General features: G+C 41.1%; 2 protein-coding genes across 10 annotated transcripts in view; one reads left to right on the top strand and one right to left on the bottom strand.

Annotated features, from left to right (window-relative positions):
• The window catches only part of phactr3a (phosphatase and actin regulator 3a), a 27,706-nt gene extending 27,013 nt beyond the window's left edge, over window positions 1-693 (top strand). For all 3 annotated transcript variants that reach the window (XM_047331146.1, XM_035645877.2, XM_047331147.1), the window contains exon 12: window positions 35-693. In XM_047331146.1, coding sequence (XP_047187102.1) covers window positions 35-50 — 16 coding nt within the window. In that variant the 3' untranslated portion in view covers window positions 51-693. The remainder of the gene's footprint in view (window positions 1-34) is intronic.
• LOC118317303 (synaptonemal complex protein 2-like) lies at window positions 661-20,700 on the bottom strand. 7 transcript variants are annotated; one of them, XM_035645875.2, is made up of 45 exons: window positions 20,549-20,700; window positions 19,887-19,963; window positions 19,647-19,787; window positions 19,424-19,555; window positions 19,227-19,331; window positions 17,334-17,358; window positions 16,951-17,036; window positions 16,748-16,842; window positions 16,611-16,645; window positions 16,377-16,519; window positions 16,213-16,265; window positions 15,810-15,855; window positions 15,511-15,615; window positions 15,346-15,406; window positions 14,966-15,114; window positions 14,604-14,678; window positions 14,281-14,367; window positions 13,308-13,416; window positions 12,270-12,427; window positions 11,284-11,335; window positions 11,146-11,191; window positions 10,952-11,031; window positions 10,320-10,759; window positions 10,097-10,224; window positions 9,966-10,002; window positions 9,819-9,883; window positions 9,670-9,715; window positions 9,536-9,579; window positions 9,362-9,422; window positions 9,040-9,205; window positions 8,879-8,943; window positions 8,608-8,793; window positions 7,722-7,883; window positions 7,370-7,523; window positions 6,189-6,490; window positions 5,186-5,470; window positions 5,011-5,062; window positions 4,678-4,803; window positions 3,919-4,112; window positions 3,556-3,650; window positions 3,158-3,257; window positions 2,917-2,975; window positions 1,707-1,785; window positions 1,331-1,387; window positions 661-1,115 (listed from the first exon to the last, which is right to left on the bottom strand). In XM_035645875.2, the coding sequence occupies exons 2-45, from the start codon at window positions 19,908-19,910 to the stop codon at window positions 1,044-1,046; spliced, it is 4,782 nt and encodes a 1,593-aa protein (XP_035501768.2). In that variant the 5' UTR covers window positions 19,911-19,963; window positions 20,549-20,700; the 3' UTR covers window positions 661-1,043. The 7 variants fall into 7 exon arrangements, with proteins under 7 accessions (XP_035501768.2, XP_047187096.1, XP_047187101.1 ...); XM_047331140.1 differs by having other exon boundaries at window positions 19,887-19,968; window positions 20,549-20,697; XM_047331145.1 differs by having other exon boundaries at window positions 661-1,112; window positions 19,887-19,968; window positions 20,549-20,697.

Here is a 20,700-nt window from a genome sequence, read left to right as displayed (position 1 = left end):
CACAATACGCTACTCTGGTTTGTCGTCTCCTCAGGTTCCACCGGCCATGAGGGCTGGGAGTTTCTTCTGTGAAGAAATGCTGAGCTTGGAGGTTTTTCTATGTCTCCGCTCAGCGGCGACAGTTCAAAGAGCCTGAAGCCCTTTTTTCGCCTCCAGCGCGTCTTCAACATTCTTCCAGCGCACCCCTGACGATCACACCGTCGGCCTGAGCGCTCGGGTGTGGGAGAGAGGATGGCAGTAACGGTAGCGGCAGTGTGTCTTGGAGGCCGCGGGACGTCGCCACATGGAAGCTGGACTTTGGCGGAGCCTCAGACTCTCTGGATGAGAGTGGAGGGGGAAAAAAACAATCTTGTCATTTAGTCAGTGTTGTTTTTGTACTATTACATGGACTCCTTTGACAAGGCGGTGGGAATCCCGTGTGGTGGGAAGAAGTTGTGCATGTGACCAGTTTCACCTTTTGTTAGCTGATGAATAATGTGTCACTTTGACTGTGTAAAGACTGTGCAGTCTGGAGGAGGTGGTACTGGGACTGAATTTGATATCAACTGTACATACAGTATGTCAATATGAATGGGGCCGTCAATGTCTTCACTGAAAAGAGAAATACCTTTGTAAGCACTACTTGTCTTCAAAATACAAGGTCTTTTTTAAAACAATTGCTTCTCTGCTTTTTAAACAACTTTTATTTTCAATTAAGACTCAGGTTGAGGCATTTAAAAACAATCATTAACACTTACAATGACATTTTCAGCACATAACTAACCTACAGGAATAAATAAAAAATGAAAGACATCAAAAAAAAAGCTTGGGCTTACTTTCAAAGAACACTTAAAAAATGATTGAATGTATCAAAATAACATTGAAACAATCATATAGCAACAACACGTCCAGGTCCACCAAATTCATTAACAAACAATAAAAGCAGAACCTGGAGAAATCGACCCCTCGGTCAAACACGTCACCACACAACACAATTCACACTGTGTTGTGTAACACACAGCCTTGTAAATAGCGTAGAGACCTGACGGGGACATTTGCTCAACTCAAAACCTGGCTGCATCAGGGAAGAACAACGCATGCAGACCTTTCTTCACACTCTGGATCTCCCCCTCCTGCTATAAAAAGGAACAAAATCACAAAGGAACATTCAGGAGAGACACTTATTACACAACACCACCTGAGTCACACCAGGAGTCTCTCAGGACTGTATGTTATGTACTGGCTTTCAATGGAGCTCTGTTCTGCGTGAAGGACACGAAATAAAAAGACAGAGAAAGGACAGTGTAATGGCTCACGTCTAGTCCACACAACCCGTGTCGGGTCAACTCACCATCTCACTCAGGAGTCTGTCCTGAACTGACTTCATGTCCTTTCTTATCAGGCACATCTGAAAACAGTGGGCAGAGCAGTGGGGGGTTTCAGGGGTGAGGACGCAGAATGTGACAGTTGGGTCGAGCAGGGCGCGAGCTGACACACGAGACAATGAGCTAAGCAAAATGTTGTAGAGGCCACTCAGCAAAAAAATGATCGGACAGACAGGCTGACAGGCAGAGGTGACACGTTCTATTTAAAAAAGAAAAAAAAGAATGGAATATTCTTTCAAAGCTACCTGAGCTCAGGATTTACAGCACTAGTTTGAGGTCTATGACACGTGCAACACATTTGAAGCGAATATTTAGACGTTGGCTGTGAAAATCAAGTCAGACCTGGGAGGTGAATATTCTCTGCTCGTACTCCAAGCTGTGACACGTGTTGCTCTGCAGGGCTTTCTTCAGGGTGTCGTTTCTGGAAGGAAGGAAGGAAGGAGACACGCACACAAGGTGAGGGTGAAAGCAGAAATTAACACATCCACGTCTTGCCTGTTGTATGGCGACACTGAATGCACTATTTGTAAGTGCACTTCTGGTTTAATTGTCAAAATTATAGTACTTGATAAGTGCAAGCGTAACATCTACACTGATGCTTAAACCTCTGCAGAAATCTCACAAGTATTAACTTTATATTGCAAAGATATACTTTTATTCTATATTTTTTTGAGCAGGGGGCCTGAGTAAAGGGCCCCGGGAATAAGAAGTTGACCCAAGTAGCCCAAGTTGTATTTGATGTATATCATGGTATATCTCATAAATAAATAAGTCCACCACTGAGAGTGTCAGTGGACATACATTATTTCTAACAGTGTTAGTAAGACAGAGAGCCAACAACAAAGTCTGTTGGAACTGGGAAAGCACGGATCTGATCAAGACTATAAAGTAAATTCTCCAGTTTTGGGCATTTATGTGACTGCAGGTTAAGTCAAGATGGAACGACCCAGCAATATGTACTATGCCAAATACAATATCTGCAAAAAACAAAAACAAAATGTGGGAGTTCTTTTCTATAAATGACATTAGCAGGGATGGGAGATGAAGAAAAAGATAATGGATTCTAAACATCCTGATTTTTTTTACAGTCCACTTATATTGTACATGGTAATGAAGGGAGGTGAAACATTTCAACAAAAAATCAAGCACTTTCATGGACGTCTATTCATTTTCAAAGGCTGTTCTAATCTATATTTTTGTCATTAACATGAACTGTGACTGGTTATTACAGCCAAAACGACCCTTTAGATAATATCTGGGCAAAGCTTCCTGAATAAACATCAGTGAACTCAACTTAGTCATATGAAGAAGCACTGTGTAAAAATAGCTGGTGCTGTAGGGTGCATATCTAGATTATGGTGATAAGCCTGAGGAATAAGTTAATTTCCTGCTAAGCTTGTTTCTCAGAATAAAGTGTGCTATTCAACCTTGTACACAGTGGGTTTTAGGCCTGTGGGAGCCGCAGTGATCAGTGTGTCAGGAACACAGCGTCAAACAAACAACCCGGCTCTTTCAGTGCTCACAAACAGAAACACAAAGTCCCAAGTTTCACCTCCTGGTTTCCTGCTCCTGGTAAGAATGGAACGCCACAGCCTGCTTTTTCCAGTAACTCTGTGAGACAACAGACATGATCAGACACTGGTCAGATCAACATCAACAACACATCACATTTAGATTCTAACAGGGGACATATTTTGTTTGAACAATATTACTTTCCACCTTCTCTTCAAACACAACTAGTGAGTATGTGTGAGGGAGCGTGTGTGTGTGTGTAAATAGGCAGAGCGACTCACAGTCAGGTCTTTCTCCATGCTTTTCAGCATACTGTCGCCCTGCTCCAATTTGTGGATCTCTTCCAAGAGGACGTTCTGAACTTGCTCCAGCCTCTGAGTTCTGTAACGGTGAAATAGAAACGTAAAACAACCACGGTGAGAGAGAAAAAGAGAGAGCGACAGCTGGGCAAAGAGCGCTGCACACAGGTAAACACTGAAGCCATGAATCAAAACAGGGAACAGAGATCCTTTATGTTATTCCGAGAAGTGTTAAAAATCTTCTGATGATTATGAAACTGGCAGGACAAATTAAGACTATGGAGTGCGACCACAGTCGAGGCAATTGATGTGACACGCCGCTGTGAATGGAAATGCTACATTTTTGTTTTCTACATAACACAAGTTACAAAACAACTGACCTGTATTTGGTGACCTGCATGTTAAGGGAGGAGACGTGTTGCTGGACGGTCTTCAGAGACTGCTTGTTGTAAACCTCCATCATCTTGTAACGGTTCTGAATACAAACACATAGGGGTTCAAACATTGTGGTTCGGTAAGATCATCATTTAACAACATTTCTGTGGATCAGGATTATTAAAAAAGGCAGCTGAGGAGCGTGATGTGTCCCACGAGAAGTTAGTATATATTAGGTTGAAATGGTTTTTTTAACGGGGAAGTGGATAATGTAGACTATCACTAATGCAGGTACTGCTGCATATTCACATGCTGTGCTGTCTGTATAAATGTGTGTCACTATGTGTGTTTGTGTGTGTGTGTCCTACCTGGAACTTCTTCTTTAGCTCAGAGCTGAATTGCTGGCACATATTATTTGGGTTTACAGCAATTCCAGGCAACTCTTCATCCTCATCCTCATCCATGTCTCCAACCCCCACTTCAGCTTCCCAATGACTGGAGCTCACCATGTGGGAAGAGGACACGACCTGGCTCACCTCACCATCAGCAGACACCTCAGTGACTGAGGATAAAAAGGCAGAGCCACTGAAGACAAACAAACCATTGTGCTTTTTTACACTTTTAATGGCAAATGGAAACAAGTTCCAGGAAAAGATTCTGATCACAAGCTTTGGATTTGCGTAATCCCCTGACAGATTGAGGTGTCGAGTACAAACTAGAGAAGAGTTGTACTAGAGAGTTGTGTCTCCCACAGTCTCATTCTTAATATTCTGATATTGTTTGCTTAGAAAATTTGAAAGTTCAATCCGTTACATATTAGCTAAAATTATAATTTTTAAAAGCAATGTTTTGGACAACATTCAAGCACCTCTGTATTGTCTTAATTGCGTAGCATAAGTATGAAAATGATGAATTGAGAAGTAACTTATAACTAAGAAGCCTTTTTCGGGATCCATGGCAAACCTTCCTAATGATTAAAAAAAACTAATGGGGTGAAATGTGATTTATGCATGTGTTTTCCAGGTTCTCTACAAAAGAGGCACTGATTTTAGATATAATTCCATCTGGATATGATTTTATTCATGACTAAACATACCACTATTTTCATTAAGGGTAACGTGTCTTACAAGACTTGAACAACTTCTTTGGCTTCAGCCGCGGAGAAAAGGTCCCTCTCATCTTGCTTTTCTTCATCCACTCCTCATCTTCCTCAGAATAACTGGGTGAGGAGATGTGGCGTTTGCGACTGGGTCCTGTAAAAAATACCACAAGTTATAAATACATTTCCAGTTTTTTTAACGTTTCTCAACAAAGGGACTTTGTTTTCTATAAAACAAGTGATTTGACAATGAATTCCTGATTGAGGGAATTTGCGCTTTTTCAATCATGTAATTTTTAATTGTAAGCTAATTGTGAAATCCAGTTAACATGTGAAGGACCAAGCTGAACATGTCTTTTACCTGAAATATGACGCTGTGCAGACTTTAAATCTCGGTCTGAAGAAGGTGTTTTCTGTCAGGATGGACAGCAATGCATTGTAAATCAATAGTGGTCTTTCAGTGCTGCCACCCATCCATATATCTATCCATCATATCATCATCATATGAACATACAGAGTTGTAAAGCACTTCATACCTCTGTTTTATGAAACACAGCAGCACTGGGGCTTTCCTTGACTCTGCCTGTGAGTCCTGATGACTTACTGGACAATTGGCTCAGTGAAACCACGGATACTGAAGACACTTTACTAAACCCATAAAAGCTGCCGTGGTTGTCTGTGTCTTCAACGAAAGGTGACTGAGGAAGAGAGGGCATGGATGGCTTGTCCGGCTCAAAGAATGTGGAGGTCAACAGGGGCTGAGCGGACAGAGACAGAGGAGACTCAGGTGCCGGGGACAGACACTCTTGATTTGGACTTATCTAGAAAAAGGTGTGGAGAGCGACAGAAAGTGATGAGACAATGATGGACAAGAAGAAGTATGCCAGCTCATTTGGTGGTCACCTACTCATTACGCCTGTCATGGATGAAGAAGAAATTTTCCACAATCCATTGAACGGCACGGATGAAGCTTTGCACCACTATTATCTGGTCATTTCAATCATGCTACTTTATTGTTCAGAACACACGTCTATTTCCTTAATTTTCTACATAAATACATGATCTTTTTTATTAGGGGAAATTTGTATTTCTCTAATGGCCATTTCAGACATGGTTCCACACATTCACTCCTGAGCTTAAAACCTCAAAAATGGAAGAGGGAAGTGTTACTTCTTTCTCTGCACCACATTTTCTCAGCTAGTCTGGGAATTTCAAATAGCAAAGCTCAGTTTCCAGAGCTAAGTACTTAAGTTCTAGGTTACAGTTTTTGAAGGCCTTTGGTCATAATTCACACCTCCATTTGTGTGACTACTGATTCTCACACGTCAATGATGTGCATGTAGTATAAAGGTGTGTGAACTCCTCACCACTTACGAGATTCAAGTCCAGTTGCAAAATGAAAACCATAAAATATTCTCGACTGCACTTCCCAGTTTCCAGGAGCATGTGGTACATGCTACATTAAAATTACTTTGAATATGATTCTAACCAGACACAGAAACCACAAGAGCTACAGATGACAGAAAGGTGTTGTTTTACCTCTGCTGCACTAGCACCAATGGGAGGGTCGGGTGCATGGCTCTGACGTCCCAGTGAAGGGAGAGAGGCGCCAGAATGGATGGAATTTGTCTTGGATGTGCTGAACTTCTTTTCTGCACTGTAGTAAGAGGGGGGCTTGACATTTCCTTTACTGCCAACTGTAGAGCGAGGTTTGGGTAGCAGCAGGATTGGCGAGGGGGTGTCCTGAAAAGCAGGGTCAGGGGAGGCAGGGAGTGGGGATCCCCGCGGGGTGGGGAGAGGGGAGCAGGTCAAACCCAGGGTTGGGGCTGACCTCTCGGCAGCTGTGAGAGTCCAAAATAAGCACAGATGTTCAATCAGCTGGCCACAGCGGTAGGACATAGTGTAAAAGGTCAATATATACATGCTTTGCTACATATCAATTTACAGTTTACTAACAATGTACTAAACCTGTACAGGCTATACAGCAACTGGGCCATTTATGTAAGAGTTTAAAAAATATAATAACTGAAACGGCTAAAAACTGCACTCAATAACCATAATACCATAACCACCCACAGACATAATAGTGCAACTCCTAAATAGCACGATGGATAAAACGGAAAACTTACAACAAGATAAACGTAATTTAACTATCAGAATAAAAATTGCTTTAAAAAGAAGAAGCAATTTTTTTTTGAAAACGAGTCCTTAACAGACATTGAATAATAAAAGGGGAGATGTCAGGTTAAAACTTGGAGAGACCAAATCCTTCAAGGTTGGATGGCGTATCTGAGTGGAGGGCTGAGGCGGTGACTGAGTTGTTGTAATGACACAATATAACAGTATTTGAATACAGGCTGTGTGCATTTTTCCATGAATGAATCGCTTTGATACTTTCTCAATATCTATATAGCAGCTAGACCTGCTTCATAAAGAAAACAGTCATGGATCTCACTTCGGCTGCATGTGTACCTGAATAACAGGAGAGGTCTGCTTGCAGAGGAGAGTCAAAATTTGCGGCTTAATGTCTTTGTGTGTGAGAGAGCGAGAAAAAGTACCAACAAGGCAAAGTAATAAACTGTATGTGGACACTATGATGGAATTAATAAATCATTTGACCCCATTTGAAACGTGTAGTAGACAATAGCTGATGTCAAAGGAGTGAAATGACTGTTATCTAACTCTAATTTGTTGGTGAGTGGCTTTCCACTTGGTCTTACATCTCATCCTCTCAATGAAAGGAGGGGATGGACAGAATGAGGTCTGGCGAACAGTCAAGGACTCCTTCAATGCCTTCATCTGGTCTGGGAAAGGCACAATAGTTTTCTTATTTATCTTCAAAGTTTCTTGAAAAACATCCTCAGGTCTCTGCCCCTGAAAAAAAAGTGTTTCTGTTATGCATCATAATCAAGAGGCAAAAAAACCTATTCAGGCCCACAACACTGTATGTAGATCACAGTTTGAACATGTGTTGATAACGATGTTCTCCAATGATCTCAGATGTACAGATGCTAAGTGGCATTCGTATATATAATTGTTAAATCGAGATAACATGAACTCTATGACCTGTACCTTGGAAGTGGATGAAACTGACTCCAACTGGTTGCTACGACTGCTTCTCTCTAGCTTCATAAACCTTTTGGTTCTTATTTTGCTCGCAGAAATTCTCTCCATCACGTGAGCAGCCACATGAGTTTTCTCAGTTTTCTCAGCCAGACGATCAGACGAGGAGTTCTATTATTACGGGAAAAAGAAAGTATGAAGTTGCAGCTTCACTATAATCACCTGCTTTCTTAAACAGAAAATGTACAGATTCATGAGTGAAGTCCACAAGTGTTTTTACTTGGGTTGTGAAACGTATCAAACTTGATTAAATACCTGCGATCGACGTCAACTGTTTTCAGATACTTGTCTTTTGAACAAGTAAATCTTTCATTTACTTGTTCAAGAGAACATGAATTTTTATTTGGTTGTTCTTGCTAAAGTAGTTAATCAAAAATACTGACACAATTTGCTTGACATCTGAACTGAGTAATTCATGTTGTGTGTGAGAAAAAGACAGATCCTGATGTGTGCCAGAGTGGTGAGAACTCTGATAACAAGAAAAGAGTGTTAGGAGCCATGATGTAGTTTCCCTCCTTGACACCAAGTGTTTGACAGCACTCAACGCTGCGGCTGTGTAACATGGTGAGTTAAAATCTATGACTACATGAAAGATGGTATCATAGTTTGTTGTACTGTTTGGAGTTAAGATGTTTGCTTTTTTGCCGATTGTCATCACATTGATCTATGGCATTATTCGACAAAATAACAAAATGATAAATCCACATTATATAAAATCCAGACGGATAAGAGATACAACATAGTCTCATAGGCATGTGCATGCACATTAAGAAAAATAACAATTGTATTTATTGTGTATTGTTATACAAATAGGAGACATAAGGAAGTATTTTGCCTTAGTAACGGGAGGCTTCTCCGATTCTGACTGGCTGTCATCAGTATCTGGCTCCCTGTAGCTCTTGGTCAAGGTGGCTGCAGCTCTCCTGGGCCTCCTGCCCGCTGCATGTGGTCTGTTGGGGGCTGCTGCTGCGGATTTCATTGTCTTCTTTCCCTTCTCCGCTCCCTCCTTCGCATTGTGCTTCTTTTGCGTAAACAACAATGACACACTGTGGCTGACTGCGAAAGGTGCATTACAGGCTTTTTACATAATAACTATACTGCCTTACTTTATTGGGTTTGGCATTACCCTTTACAGGTTTTGGGGAGGGAGGTGGCAAATCTAAGGATTCACCTGCAGAGAAAGAAAGCACATTCTGTATATTTTACATGACTGTATAAAAAATGAGTTTCGGATGAGAAGCATGAATGTGTCGCTTTAATGTCTTACATGAAGTACGAGGTGACAACGCTTTAGGCTTGACGGGTGCCTGCCTCGAATATGTGGTAACTTTGGGTTTAGGTTTCCTGCTTGACTCCCTCAGCCAGCTGGCCTCCGTCATGGCGTAGTCTGTATCTGTGTCACTGAACAAATGCTTTTTCACATACCGCTTCTCCTGTAAAACAAATGGGAGTGGAAGATAGAGATAGATTTATAAAAGAGGAAAAGAAAGAGATGAACGGGAGAGATGTCTGATTGGCCAAGGATTGCTGCATAATTATTGCCCATATTAAAGTTTAAGTTTAGGAAAACACTACAGTAGAAAGTATACTTTTGTCAAAGGTGGTCCTTTTTTGGATGTGCTGTGGGATACCGAGGAGTCATTGATGCCTCTGTCAAACAATACCGGGATAATGAAATTAGACAGATTTTAATACAAACTGTAGACAGAATGTTACTGTGTTTTTTCAGCCCACAGGCAATTCTCTCTAACTTTAAGACTTACCTGATCGATGTGGCAGAAGTGTTAGTGAGAGATCTGTCCTTTTGCTGAAGACCAATAAGTCAGATTTTAAACACAACAAGTACTCCTGCCAGTACATTCAAAGATATTACATAATTAAAATTAGTAATATTTACCCCAATAGCCAACGGTTTGTCAACGCTAAAATCAAATACATCCTTTCTGTTGAACAGGAAAAAAGGCATTATATAATACTTATTTTAAACTGTGCTAAAAGCTATTGAAATATAAAAAAATGCACCTCAGATCATTTGACTCATTTTACCTCGAAGAGTTTTGGGTTTTTTTACTGTGGGATTTCATGAGGCTTACAGCTCCAGATACGTCTTTCTATTGAAGATAAAGATCTTCTTTAGCAAATAAAGCAGGAGAAAAGTTCCAGCTAACCATAAATAAAGTGTTGATCCCTTACTTTAGCAGTTGATGACCAGCTCATATTGAACATCGACCTAGGGATTGAAAATAAGAAACGGTCACTAAGTGACATTTGTTAATTCATTACATAACAACACAATGTAGCCCTGTAACCATCACTCAGCATACCTGTTAATAATAGGAGGAATCCAGCTCTGACAAATCATTTCTGCAGTATTTTTTGCTGTGGATTGGGAGTTAATCTCATAACGGCTAGAGATGAGCTTCACCATGCTTTCTGCAACCTTTGCATCTCTCTGTGTAACAGAAGGTGTGAGAGCCACAATACACAGTAAAACATTAAAAACCTCAGAATGGACATTCAGCTACCCAATGTTCACAGACTCCATACCTTCTCTTTGCTTGACAGAGCCCTCTTAGTTTCAGCATTAGCATTAGCTGGTATTCTCTCCTGCAGAGATTTAGTTGCAGGGGCCTTGACTGGAGCTTCATTTGGAGCAGCATATGCTTCCAGTGGCGTCTGGCCTTTGGTCTTCCCGCTGCCTGGACCATTTCTCTGGGCCTGCTGCACTTTGAGAGAACACAAAGTGGAAGAGCACTGGTCTGCCGTTCCTCTGCTTTTAGAATAACCTCTGTTATCGGACATTCTTCTCTGGGGCGTAGCTGGCTCCTGATGTGCCATTTCTTGTTTTTTCTCCTTGAGGAGCAGCTGCAGGCGCTGGGTGAGTTTGCTATGGAGCTGCTTTTGGCTGATTGGGCCTGAGTCAGGAACTGACAATCTCAGTGCTGAGGACGAGCGCTCCTGCTGGTGTGACAAACTTGACTGTGGCTCTACAGAGGGGAAAAGAAATAATTTGAACAACAACAACAATAACAATAATAACAACAACAACAACAACAACAACAACAACAACAACAACAAAGTTTGGTAACACTACAATTTAGGTTTTGTGTATTACAATCTATTAATGTGCAAAACATTTTGTGACATTTTATAATTAGTAAAGACATTTGAGGGTTTACCAGGTCTTTGCAGAGTATTTCTTTTCTGTGTGGGCATCAGTAGTAATTCAGAAACTGACAGTTTACTCCAGTTAGAAGATCTGCCATGTGAACACAAATATGTTCAGATAAACATTCCACAGACACCTACGGTACAGCAGTACCAATCAGAGCCTTGATCTTCAAAGAGTGACATGGTTCTCCACAGTGCTTACAGGTTTGTCGCAGGTCTGGGCTGAGTGTCAGGCACAAAACTATTGTCTGTAAGTAAAACAATAAAGGGATGGTTCAAGAGTCTCTGAAACATAATGGTGTAGATGTATTTCTTGGCTAAGCTTAAGTCAATACAATACCCAGAGACTGCTCTTCTCCCTCTCCAGCCAGAACTTTGTCTACTGTTTTTTTCTACAAGACAAGCAGAGACAACAAATGTAAGTCATGATATAGTTGGTGCCAATGCAAATTTCCTTCCACTGAAATAATGGGTAAAACACAGTAGGCTAAAAATAAAATAGGTCAAATTTTAGAAGATTTGCCTCTCAGCTGGAAGAGAAATCATGTTTGGGGGGCTAGAGTTATCTGAGGTTATTATCTCAATAGTAGTATGAGCAAATACTATGCAGAGACAATAGCAATATTACTGTGCTAAGGACACTTTTTTACTGAAAAAAGTCCAGAACGATTGTGCAAAAGTAGAAAACACATACAACATTAACTTTATTAAAAACATAATAATTGGATGAGTACCGTAATTTACGGACTATAAGCCGCTACTTTTTTCCCGGGCTTTGAACCTTGCGGCTTATACAATGATGCGGCTAATTTATGAATTTTTCCCCCATTTTCGTTAGACCAATTAAATTGCCTAACGGGTTAAGGTGAAACAACTTCCGCGCGTGCTCAAACTTCCCATCATTCTGATCCTTCACTAAAACGGGCAGCATTCGAAGAAATGCGGCCCGACATTTTGTTACAAGCAGTGTTTCCTTAAAGCCTGTGGAACGTTCATTTGTTTCAATGTATCGGTAGGCACCTGCGGCTTATAGACACGTGCGGCTTATTTACGTTCTAAATAATTATTTTTGAAAAATTCGGTCGGTGCGGCTTATATTCAGGTGCACTTAATAGTCCGTAAATTACGGTATACCTTTTTGTCAACATTGATCTTATTGCCCCTTTTGGAAGTCAAGCTCTGTAGAGACAAATCACTCTGAGACAGAGACAGTGAATTAACGTTTCATTCAAAAAGCAAAAACTAAATCTCATTTTGCATATTGTGACATTACAGTAGACAACCTGTGTAATATGTTAAGTGCAATATATCCAGTGTGTGCCATACCTGCTCTACAATGCCACCTGCTGTTGTGCTGCTGGGTGTTGTGATGTGACTGCAGGTCTTAGCACTCGTCCTGAGTTCTCCCAGGTAAAATTCACCTTGCCTATCACATGAACCAACTGTCACCAGAGACAGCTTCCCTTTACTCTTGGATAGAGTGTCTAAAAGGGAGAAAAGACCAATTTTACAGTTAAGAGTTGAATCTGCTATATGCTGGCTGGGAAAGTAAGAAAGAATTTTAAAAAAATCATAACTGTTGTGCCATCTCCAGCTCTGAACTCTGACTTGTCTCTGACTTGTCTCTGACTCTTTATGATGTGTCTTTATGGAAAACACAATTTTCTACACTCCGTTTGAGCGGCTTTTTAATTTGTAACTGTGATTGCGGTATTGTGCCAATGTAGTGGTGCTGCATCATAATAAACACATTGCAGACGCTGCCAAAACTGATAAAGAGGAAGAAAATATCTGCTTTTTCCCCCGACAGCTGGATTCTGTCAGGCAGTGCCCTGATATGTCAAAGCTATATATACATATATATATATATACTATGTGTATAGTCCTATTAATACAAAGTTGATGCTTTTTGACAGTAGTTTTTTTTTTAAAGAATAAAGGGGCCCTGTGCAACATTATATTAAAAACAACAAAAAATATTGTGTCGATTCATACAATTAACAAACAGCAAAGTTGATGAAAATCAAATATAATATTAATTGTTTTCGTTGGTCAATCACAGGGACCCCCCTTGCATTGCACTTTTTTATATAACATAAAAGCGTATGTTTTCTTTTGCACGTCACAACCAAAAAAATGTGGCCCTGCTTTAAGGTAGTTGAACATGCACGTCTTGTAATCCATGTTAACTCTATATTACATTTTCTTCAATCTCATATTTACTGGCACTCCAAAAATAAATACCTTGAATTTGTGTTTTCTTGAGTCATTTGAAGGTATAGTACACATGTACGTGATCAGGGTTGTGCCACCTCTACTTGCTGGTTTAATAGCAATACTTTACAGTTTGTAGTGTCCACCTACTTGATGGTGTGGCAGCAGAGAGAGACCTGGCACTGTGCACACTTCCTCCTGCACTGTTGTTGATGAAGGTGGTGGACTCGGAAATCCTAATCTTGTCTGGCGTCACGATCTGAATGGAAAATCACAATGTATGTGGATATTTTGTGTGGCCGCATCAAATAGTGGATTTAAACAGAATATCAACATCATCCAATATTAATATTGTATATGTTATCTCTTTCACATTAAGTTAATCACACAGGATCACCTACATAATGGAAATACAGACATTCTGCATCAATAAGGTTTCAGTTTCTTGCAGAATGATGAATATTTGTCAGCAAAAAGCTTGAACCTGACTAAGTTAGTTACCTTGCCTCTTACACCCCCCACTGGCTGTTTGAGTAACACACTGTATTCATTTTCAAGACATATAATAATAATTCAATTTATATAGCACCTTTCAGAAGCAGCTTCACAAAGTGCTTTCACAAAAACATACAAATCACAGACAATTTAAATCAGCATTCTAACAAAAATAGTGTTTTCAGGTCACATGTCTGTATAAAAAAAAGATATAAAAATACGACATCACATAAAAGCAAGTCTAGAAATGGGTTTTTAAAAGTGACTTAAAAGAAGGCACACACTCTGCCAGCCTTATCTCCTCAGACAGGCTGTTCCAAAGTCGAGGGACCCTGATGGAGAAAGCTCGGTCGCACTTAGATTTCAGCCTAGACTTTGGAACAGCTAGTAAAAACCCACCTAAGGATCTAAGGCTGCGAGCTGGCTTGCAGGAGTTCAGCATTTCATTCATGTAGCTTGGAGCAAGACCAAGACCATATCACAGCATGGTATGTAGTTTCACATTAGATTTATAAATTAGCCACTGTCCATTGTCATTGACAAACCCACTGTATACGTTGGGTTTAGGTATAATATGCTTGACTGCTGCATTGCATTAGACTAAATATACAATACAAAACTCATTTACCTGTACAGGTGCAGTAGGGGCTGGTAGAAGATAGGGGGCAGTGTTTTTCGCATTCTCACCAAGGGACACCTGGCTCTCGGGAACAACCTCCATGGAGACAGACATGCAGAGCAAACACTGAAATGTCTGTAATTATGGTTTGCACTTACAAAGCTCTTTCAAAATGTTCAAACCACTTCTGATGCAATATCACATTAATGTAAAAGTCATTACTAAGGCCCAGCAACCAATTTTATTTTATCTTTAATTTTGGCATCTTTGATGACCACAGTAATCACAGTAGCTGTAATATGACAGAAGTATGTTAACAGACCACTGTATACCTGGGAGCTGTTCTCTTCCATCATGATTTTCACAGTAGTCTTCACCACAGATGTGCCCTTCTTCCCCACAAAGCTCTGACAGGGAGACGCTTGTGGATGTAAATCATCTTATTGAACAAATTCAAGACTTTTCTTGGAGCGAAAGCAATAATGCTGTTGTTTCTTACAAGTCAGGAAGTATTAAATCACAGTGAAATGTTACACCAAAAATGTTACTTCCCTCCAAAGGAAGCCAAGTTCTTCCCAATGTCATTATCGCATACCTCTCATTTACTTATGTATTTTAGTGTTAAAAAAACAACATGATAATATCCCGTTTGATACTGTGACAATAACAATGGACTGAATAAACCATGTCCTACTTTGTGTTTGTTGTGTCCATAGAGGCTGCGAGCAGCCTGAAGGATGTCCAGGGACGAGCTGAAGTGGATGGTAAGACTTGATCCTTGAACCGCACTGACAACCACCATCTCTGACAGTTTTAACTGTAAGACCTTCCTCTTGCCCTCCTCTGGCGTTTAAAAAAACACACTTTGTAATACAGTACTCGCACTCACACAGAGACCCATACAAATACTTAGAGGCATTTAAAAACACAAATCTATCAGGTTATGTTGTGCGTCAAAATGCCTGTGATTTAATTGCTTTTTTTCTGGGTGGGTGGATGTATTGGATATCCTAATACACTACATCCTGTATAATTGTGTTGGTGGTTTGGATAGAAATCTGACGTTTTGATTACCTGTAACAGTGTAGCTTTGGACTTCATTGTCATTGATGCATATCGTTTCCCACTGGCCCTCCTACATGAAGGGGAAACCTTTCTTTGACAGACTGTAACGCCGGTTGTAAATGTAGCTATAAGTTATACAGCACTTTCCGAAACTGACTATCAATCTGGGGGTACCTGTCTCTCTTCATCAGCCAAAGAGAAGTAAAAGGAGATGCTGTGGCTGCCAAGGTTGAAGTCAATCCAGAATTCCTCCAGCTTCTCATCAGCGGGCATCAGCAGCTGACAACATAACCACAACCCCGTCAACACAGCTAATAATAAACTATTATGGAATGTGACATGAAAAAGTTAATTGTATCAAGACGAAAAAGGCTTTTGATAAGTTCTGCATTATTGTCCTGAATTTGCCATCAGACTGGGACACACAATCCCCACTTGGCAAAATGTATCTTTAAAATCGTGTTTATACTGACCTCAAACTTATCCAGATAAGCTTCCAAACAAGGGTAGGAATAAACCCTACAGATCAGAGAGAACACTAATATTCAGTTAAGTGCATCTGTATTTAACAATGCATATGTTTCCTTCCTTTGACCTATGAGAAACCTCAAAAACTGCAAATATTTGGAGAATCTAAAAAAATGATTAGAATTATTTTTGAAATTAGCTGACAGAGAATTACACAACTGTTTATTCTATTGATGCTTATCACTGGGGAGAAGAACCAAAACACAAAACTCGTTGTACAAAAGTCAAGGGTGTGAAGTTACAGCAAAATTGAAATATTCCTCTTTGGAATGCCAAGTCTAATGACCCATCAAGTTCCCCCATGCCATGTCTTGGTAAGCAATAACGTGAGCTATAACGTGTATGCACCTTCTCCTGTCTCCCTGCATCCCATTCACCAAGTTCAGAAACTTTCGACAATCCTGAAATTACACACATTTACATTAAAAATGTAGTAACCTATTGCAATATTACTACAAAAGATTGCCCGCATTAGTGAAACTAAATAACAGCGTTAATGAGATAAATTTTACCGTCTCGAACTCGGAATCACAGATCTTGGCAAAGGCATTGGCCACATGCTCCATGCTGAACCATCGATCAGCCAGTGCCTTCCTCTGGGCAGGGGTGGCCATTCTGCACAAGGCCTCCATCAAGGCAGCCTGCAAGTCGTAATCTGACACAAACAGACTTTAGTGTACATTTTTGGTATCTATGTATTGTTCTCTGTGATAAAAGGGATATTATAATTCTCATAAAACTCTTACCACCACCCTCCAATATCCGGCCAGCCAGCTTGACCCTGAAGAAATGTGACAAGCAAGCAAAAGTTCCTGATTGTGTGGATATTTTGAAAAAAAATTGTAATAATGATCCGTGCTATGAGGACACTACCAGGACATACATGATATTTGCGTCCTCTTGTGATGTCAGGATCTTCCTCTCTTTCTTAAGCTCCACTGGAATTTTGTCCAGAATTAGATTCAATTTACGAATTGCCTGTTAAGAAATCGATAGCAGGTTAATTTATGAACAAACACCTGACTCACAGTTCTTAAAACTAATTCAAAACAATTTAGCTAAGTAGCTATTAAAATAATTTCAAACCTCCTTCTGGATCAGGATGTAGATTCTTTGGTCCAATCCCAATTGTACAAGAGGATTCAAGAAGGACTCTGTGATTTTGTATGTTCCTGCAAATAACATGCAGCAGTAATATTGTGAATATATACTGTGTGTGTGTGTGTGTGTGTGTGTGTGTGTGTGTGTGTGTGTGTGTGTGTGCGTGCGTGCGTATACTTAAATTCATCATGAAAGCATGTCAATTTAAGATCACTAAATTATATTTCTCCTAAATATGTTCAGTCTTTTGGTCCACAAGAAACAAAGTTAGCTCAAAACAATGTTGACACCACCTAATTTGATAGTGCCCTCAAATAACACACATACTGAGGTTGAAAAGATAAAAATGTAGAAATTTACAAGCATACCCTCTTTAGATGATTCATGAACAGCCTGCAACAGAGAGGACAGAAAACTGTTTTCATTATGCAAACTACCGTAATTTCCGGACTATAAGCCGCTACTTTTTTCCCGAGCTTTGAACCTTGCGGCTTATACAATGATGCAGCTAATTTATGAATTTTTCCCCTGCATTTTCTTTAGACCAATTAAATTGCCGAACGGGTTAAGGTGAAACAACTTCCGCTTGCGCTCAAACTTCCCATCATTCTGATTGCGTTAGTCATTTTGTCACCCTCATCATGACAAAGACACGGAGAAATGCATATGATGCAGCTTTCAAGTTAAAGGCGATCGATCTGGCTGTTGGAAAAGGAAATAGAGCTGCTGCACGGGAGCTTGGCCTTAATGAGTCGATGATAAGACGTTGGAAACAGCAGCGTGAGGAACTGACTCAGTGCAAAAAGACAACGAAAAGTTTCAGAGGGAAAAAAAGCAGATGGCCCGACCTAGAAAATGAGCTTGAAGACTGGGTCAACACACAGAGAGCAGACGGCCGAGGTGTTTCAACTGTGCAGATCCGACTGAAAGCAAAAACAATCGCCACCGCAATGAAGTTTGAAGATTTTAGAGGTGGACCATTGTGGTGTCTCAGATTTATGAGACGTAAAGGCCTGTCAATCAGGGTACGGACGAGTCTGTCAGCAGCTCCCTCCCGACTACGAGGAAAACATTTCCAACTTCCACAAATTCACTGATGCAAAGATAGCGGCGCATTCCATCGGCCCGCATGACATCATAAATATGGATGAGGTTCCTCTGACTTTTGACCTGCTTCTCACTCAGACTGTCAACAGGAAAGGTGAATCATCAGTCACGCTGAAAACAACTGGGCATGAGAAAACGCACTTCACCTGTGTTCTGGGCTGCACGGTATCGGGAGGAAAGCTTCCACCGATGGTGATTTTTAAACGCACGACGATGCCAAAAGAAAAATTCCCGAGAGATATTGTTGTGAAAGTCAACAAGAAAGGATGGATGACAGAAAGCCTAATGCACGAATGGCATACGGAGTGTTACGGCAAGCGCACGGGCGGATTCTTTCACAAGAACAAGGCATTGCTCGATTTGGACAGCATGAGGGCCCACATAACAGATTCTGTGAAAGAAGCCATCAAGGGGACAAACTCCATTCCAGCTGTGATTCCTGGGGGCACAACAAAGTTTTTGCAGCCACTCGACATCAGTGTCAATCGTGCATTTAAGGTGGCACTCCGTGTTCAGTGGGAGGCTTGGATGACAAGTGGGGAGAAATCCTTCACTAAAACGGGTCGCATGCGAAGAGCAACTTATGCTCAAGTCTGCCAGTGGGTCCTGAAAGCTTGGAGCATTGTCAAAAAATCCACCATCATCAACGGGTTTAAAAAGGCCGGACTGCTGCGTGATCAAGAGGGCAGCATGAGCGCAGCGGGGAGTTTGCCTCCGGAGGAAAGTGACGAGTGCGACAATGAAAACGATCCAACATCGGATGAAACAATTCTGAGGCTATTCAACTCCGACACCGAAGGAGATGACTTCAGTGGTTTCAGTGAGCAGCAGGAGGAGGAGGACGAGGAGGAAGATAGTGACCAATGACTTTCTTTTTTTATTTTTGTTACAAGCCGTGTTTCCTTAAAGCCTATTTATTTTTTGTTACAAGCAGTGTTTCCTTAAAGCCTGTGGATCGTTCATTTGTTTCAATGTATCAGTAGGCACCTGCGGCTTATAGACACGTGCGGCTTATTTACGTTCTAAATAATTCTTTTTTTTAAATTCGGTCGGTGCGGCTTATATTCAGGTGTGCTCAATAGTCGGGAAATTAAGGTAACATGATTTTTATTTTATTTTATATGAGTGTGTTTTAATGTCAGACATTAGCTCACCATTAGCACATCAAAGAAGTCCTCAGAAAGGTTGAACAAGGTCTCGTCCCACTGCGGACCACACTGGACCCACAGTTGCCTGCATTTCTCAAACCACTGCACCATGTACATGAAACCAGATTCATTCAACAACTGAACACATTTGCTTCAACAGCACTCGCACACTGCCTGCCTGCATGTATTACTTGTATACTTATCTTTTTGACCAGGCCTTGACCTATTACTCCTGACAGCCCTTGGCCACCACCAGGTAGTTTCAGGTTTTCCCCACATTTTGCAATGATAGCGAGAACCGAACTGGCTGATTTGGAATCCTTTTGATCCAAGCACTGAAAACACAGAGGAGACATGGTTTCATTAAAGCAATAAAAACAACAGAGCAGCGTGGCGTGTCAGTGAGCATGCTGGACCACGTCTTACCCTGCAGACAAGTTTATCCAATTTGGTGAGAAACTGTTGGGAACACTTCAGGGAGGTCCCTTCGTGTACGTCCCTTTGCAGGAACACATCCAGAGCGTGAACATCCCCACTCTTTGTTACCTGTTCAATGACTCTCTCCAACTGCAAGGCAAAACGGTTCATCAGACTCTACTGTAACGTTGTGTTGAGCGAAGTAATGCTGGTAAGTTAAGCTGTTTAGGAACTGCATGTCATTCCCACCTGTGAGTCCTGACCCGGTGCCATTCTTCTTTTAGGAGGAGGAGCTTCGCTGCCCGTTGACCTCTGCTGTCTTCAGACTGACCTTGAGGGAAAACTGCATTGACAACATGCCAATCTGCAAAGTCACTTGGACAGAAATGTCCATGTCTTTTCCAATCTCTCAAACTATCCTATAACTTTGTGTATGTTTAGACTTTGCTCATATATATATATATGAGTTTAGTGTATAGATGAAGACTGTAATATGACATTCCTTGATAAAATGAATAATTGTCCACTCTTATCAGACAACAAGAGCAGTTGGCCTTACATTACGTAACAGGTTCAGACTGCCATAACTGGTATGAGCACGTTGTCTAGCTGACATGTAACAAGCTAACCGTGTCGCCTCTATCTGTCAAAACTAGACACAGAAGACGTTGTGTTCTTCACGTACCTGTTGTACGCGGCGTCTGACCTAAAGTATTTCAAACGAGCTGGACTCAAAGCTCCTGGTTCATCCCTCTTCAGTTCAGCGCCACTGCGGGGCTGTTAGCTCGAGGTCCCCGCTGCTAATGCTAACTAAAGTCAACACAGCTAGCCTGCTAGTCGGTCGCCTCTGAGCCACACAACTCGTTTGACGCACACGGTATTCGAGTGTGTGTTGTTCTAATGTCACTCACCGCGTGGAAAAGTCACGCTCAACCACTGGACGTCATCATTATTTTTTTTTTCTTTTTCCGTTTTAACTTTTTTTTTTTTCGCGCGAAGTCTAGTCGTACATCGCGCATGCGCAAGAGCGTCCTCCGACTCCCCTCCCCTCTCGAACCGGTCC

This window comes from Scophthalmus maximus, chromosome 3 (assembly GCF_022379125.1).
Source record: "Scophthalmus maximus strain ysfricsl-2021 chromosome 3, ASM2237912v1, whole genome shotgun sequence".
Classification (NCBI taxonomy): domain Eukaryota; kingdom Metazoa; phylum Chordata; class Actinopteri; order Pleuronectiformes; family Scophthalmidae; genus Scophthalmus; species Scophthalmus maximus.
Note: the sequence above shows the minus strand (reverse complement) of the source record. Positions and strands in the feature narration are given on the sequence as shown.

Excerpts from the sequence above, each read along its gene's own strand:
- LOC118317303 (XM_035645875.2), bottom strand. The coding sequence starts at position 19,910 with ATGGCACCGGGTCAGGACTCACAG. Across the intron at positions 7,524-7,721 it reads CAGTTTCATCCACTTCCAAG|GGGCAGAGACCTGAGGATGT; the intron begins GTACAGGTCATA and ends CTTTTTTTTCAG. Across the intron at positions 5,063-5,185 it reads CTGTGTTTCATAAAACAGAG|AAAACACCTTCTTCAGACCG; the intron begins GTATGAAGTGCT and ends CCATCCTGACAG.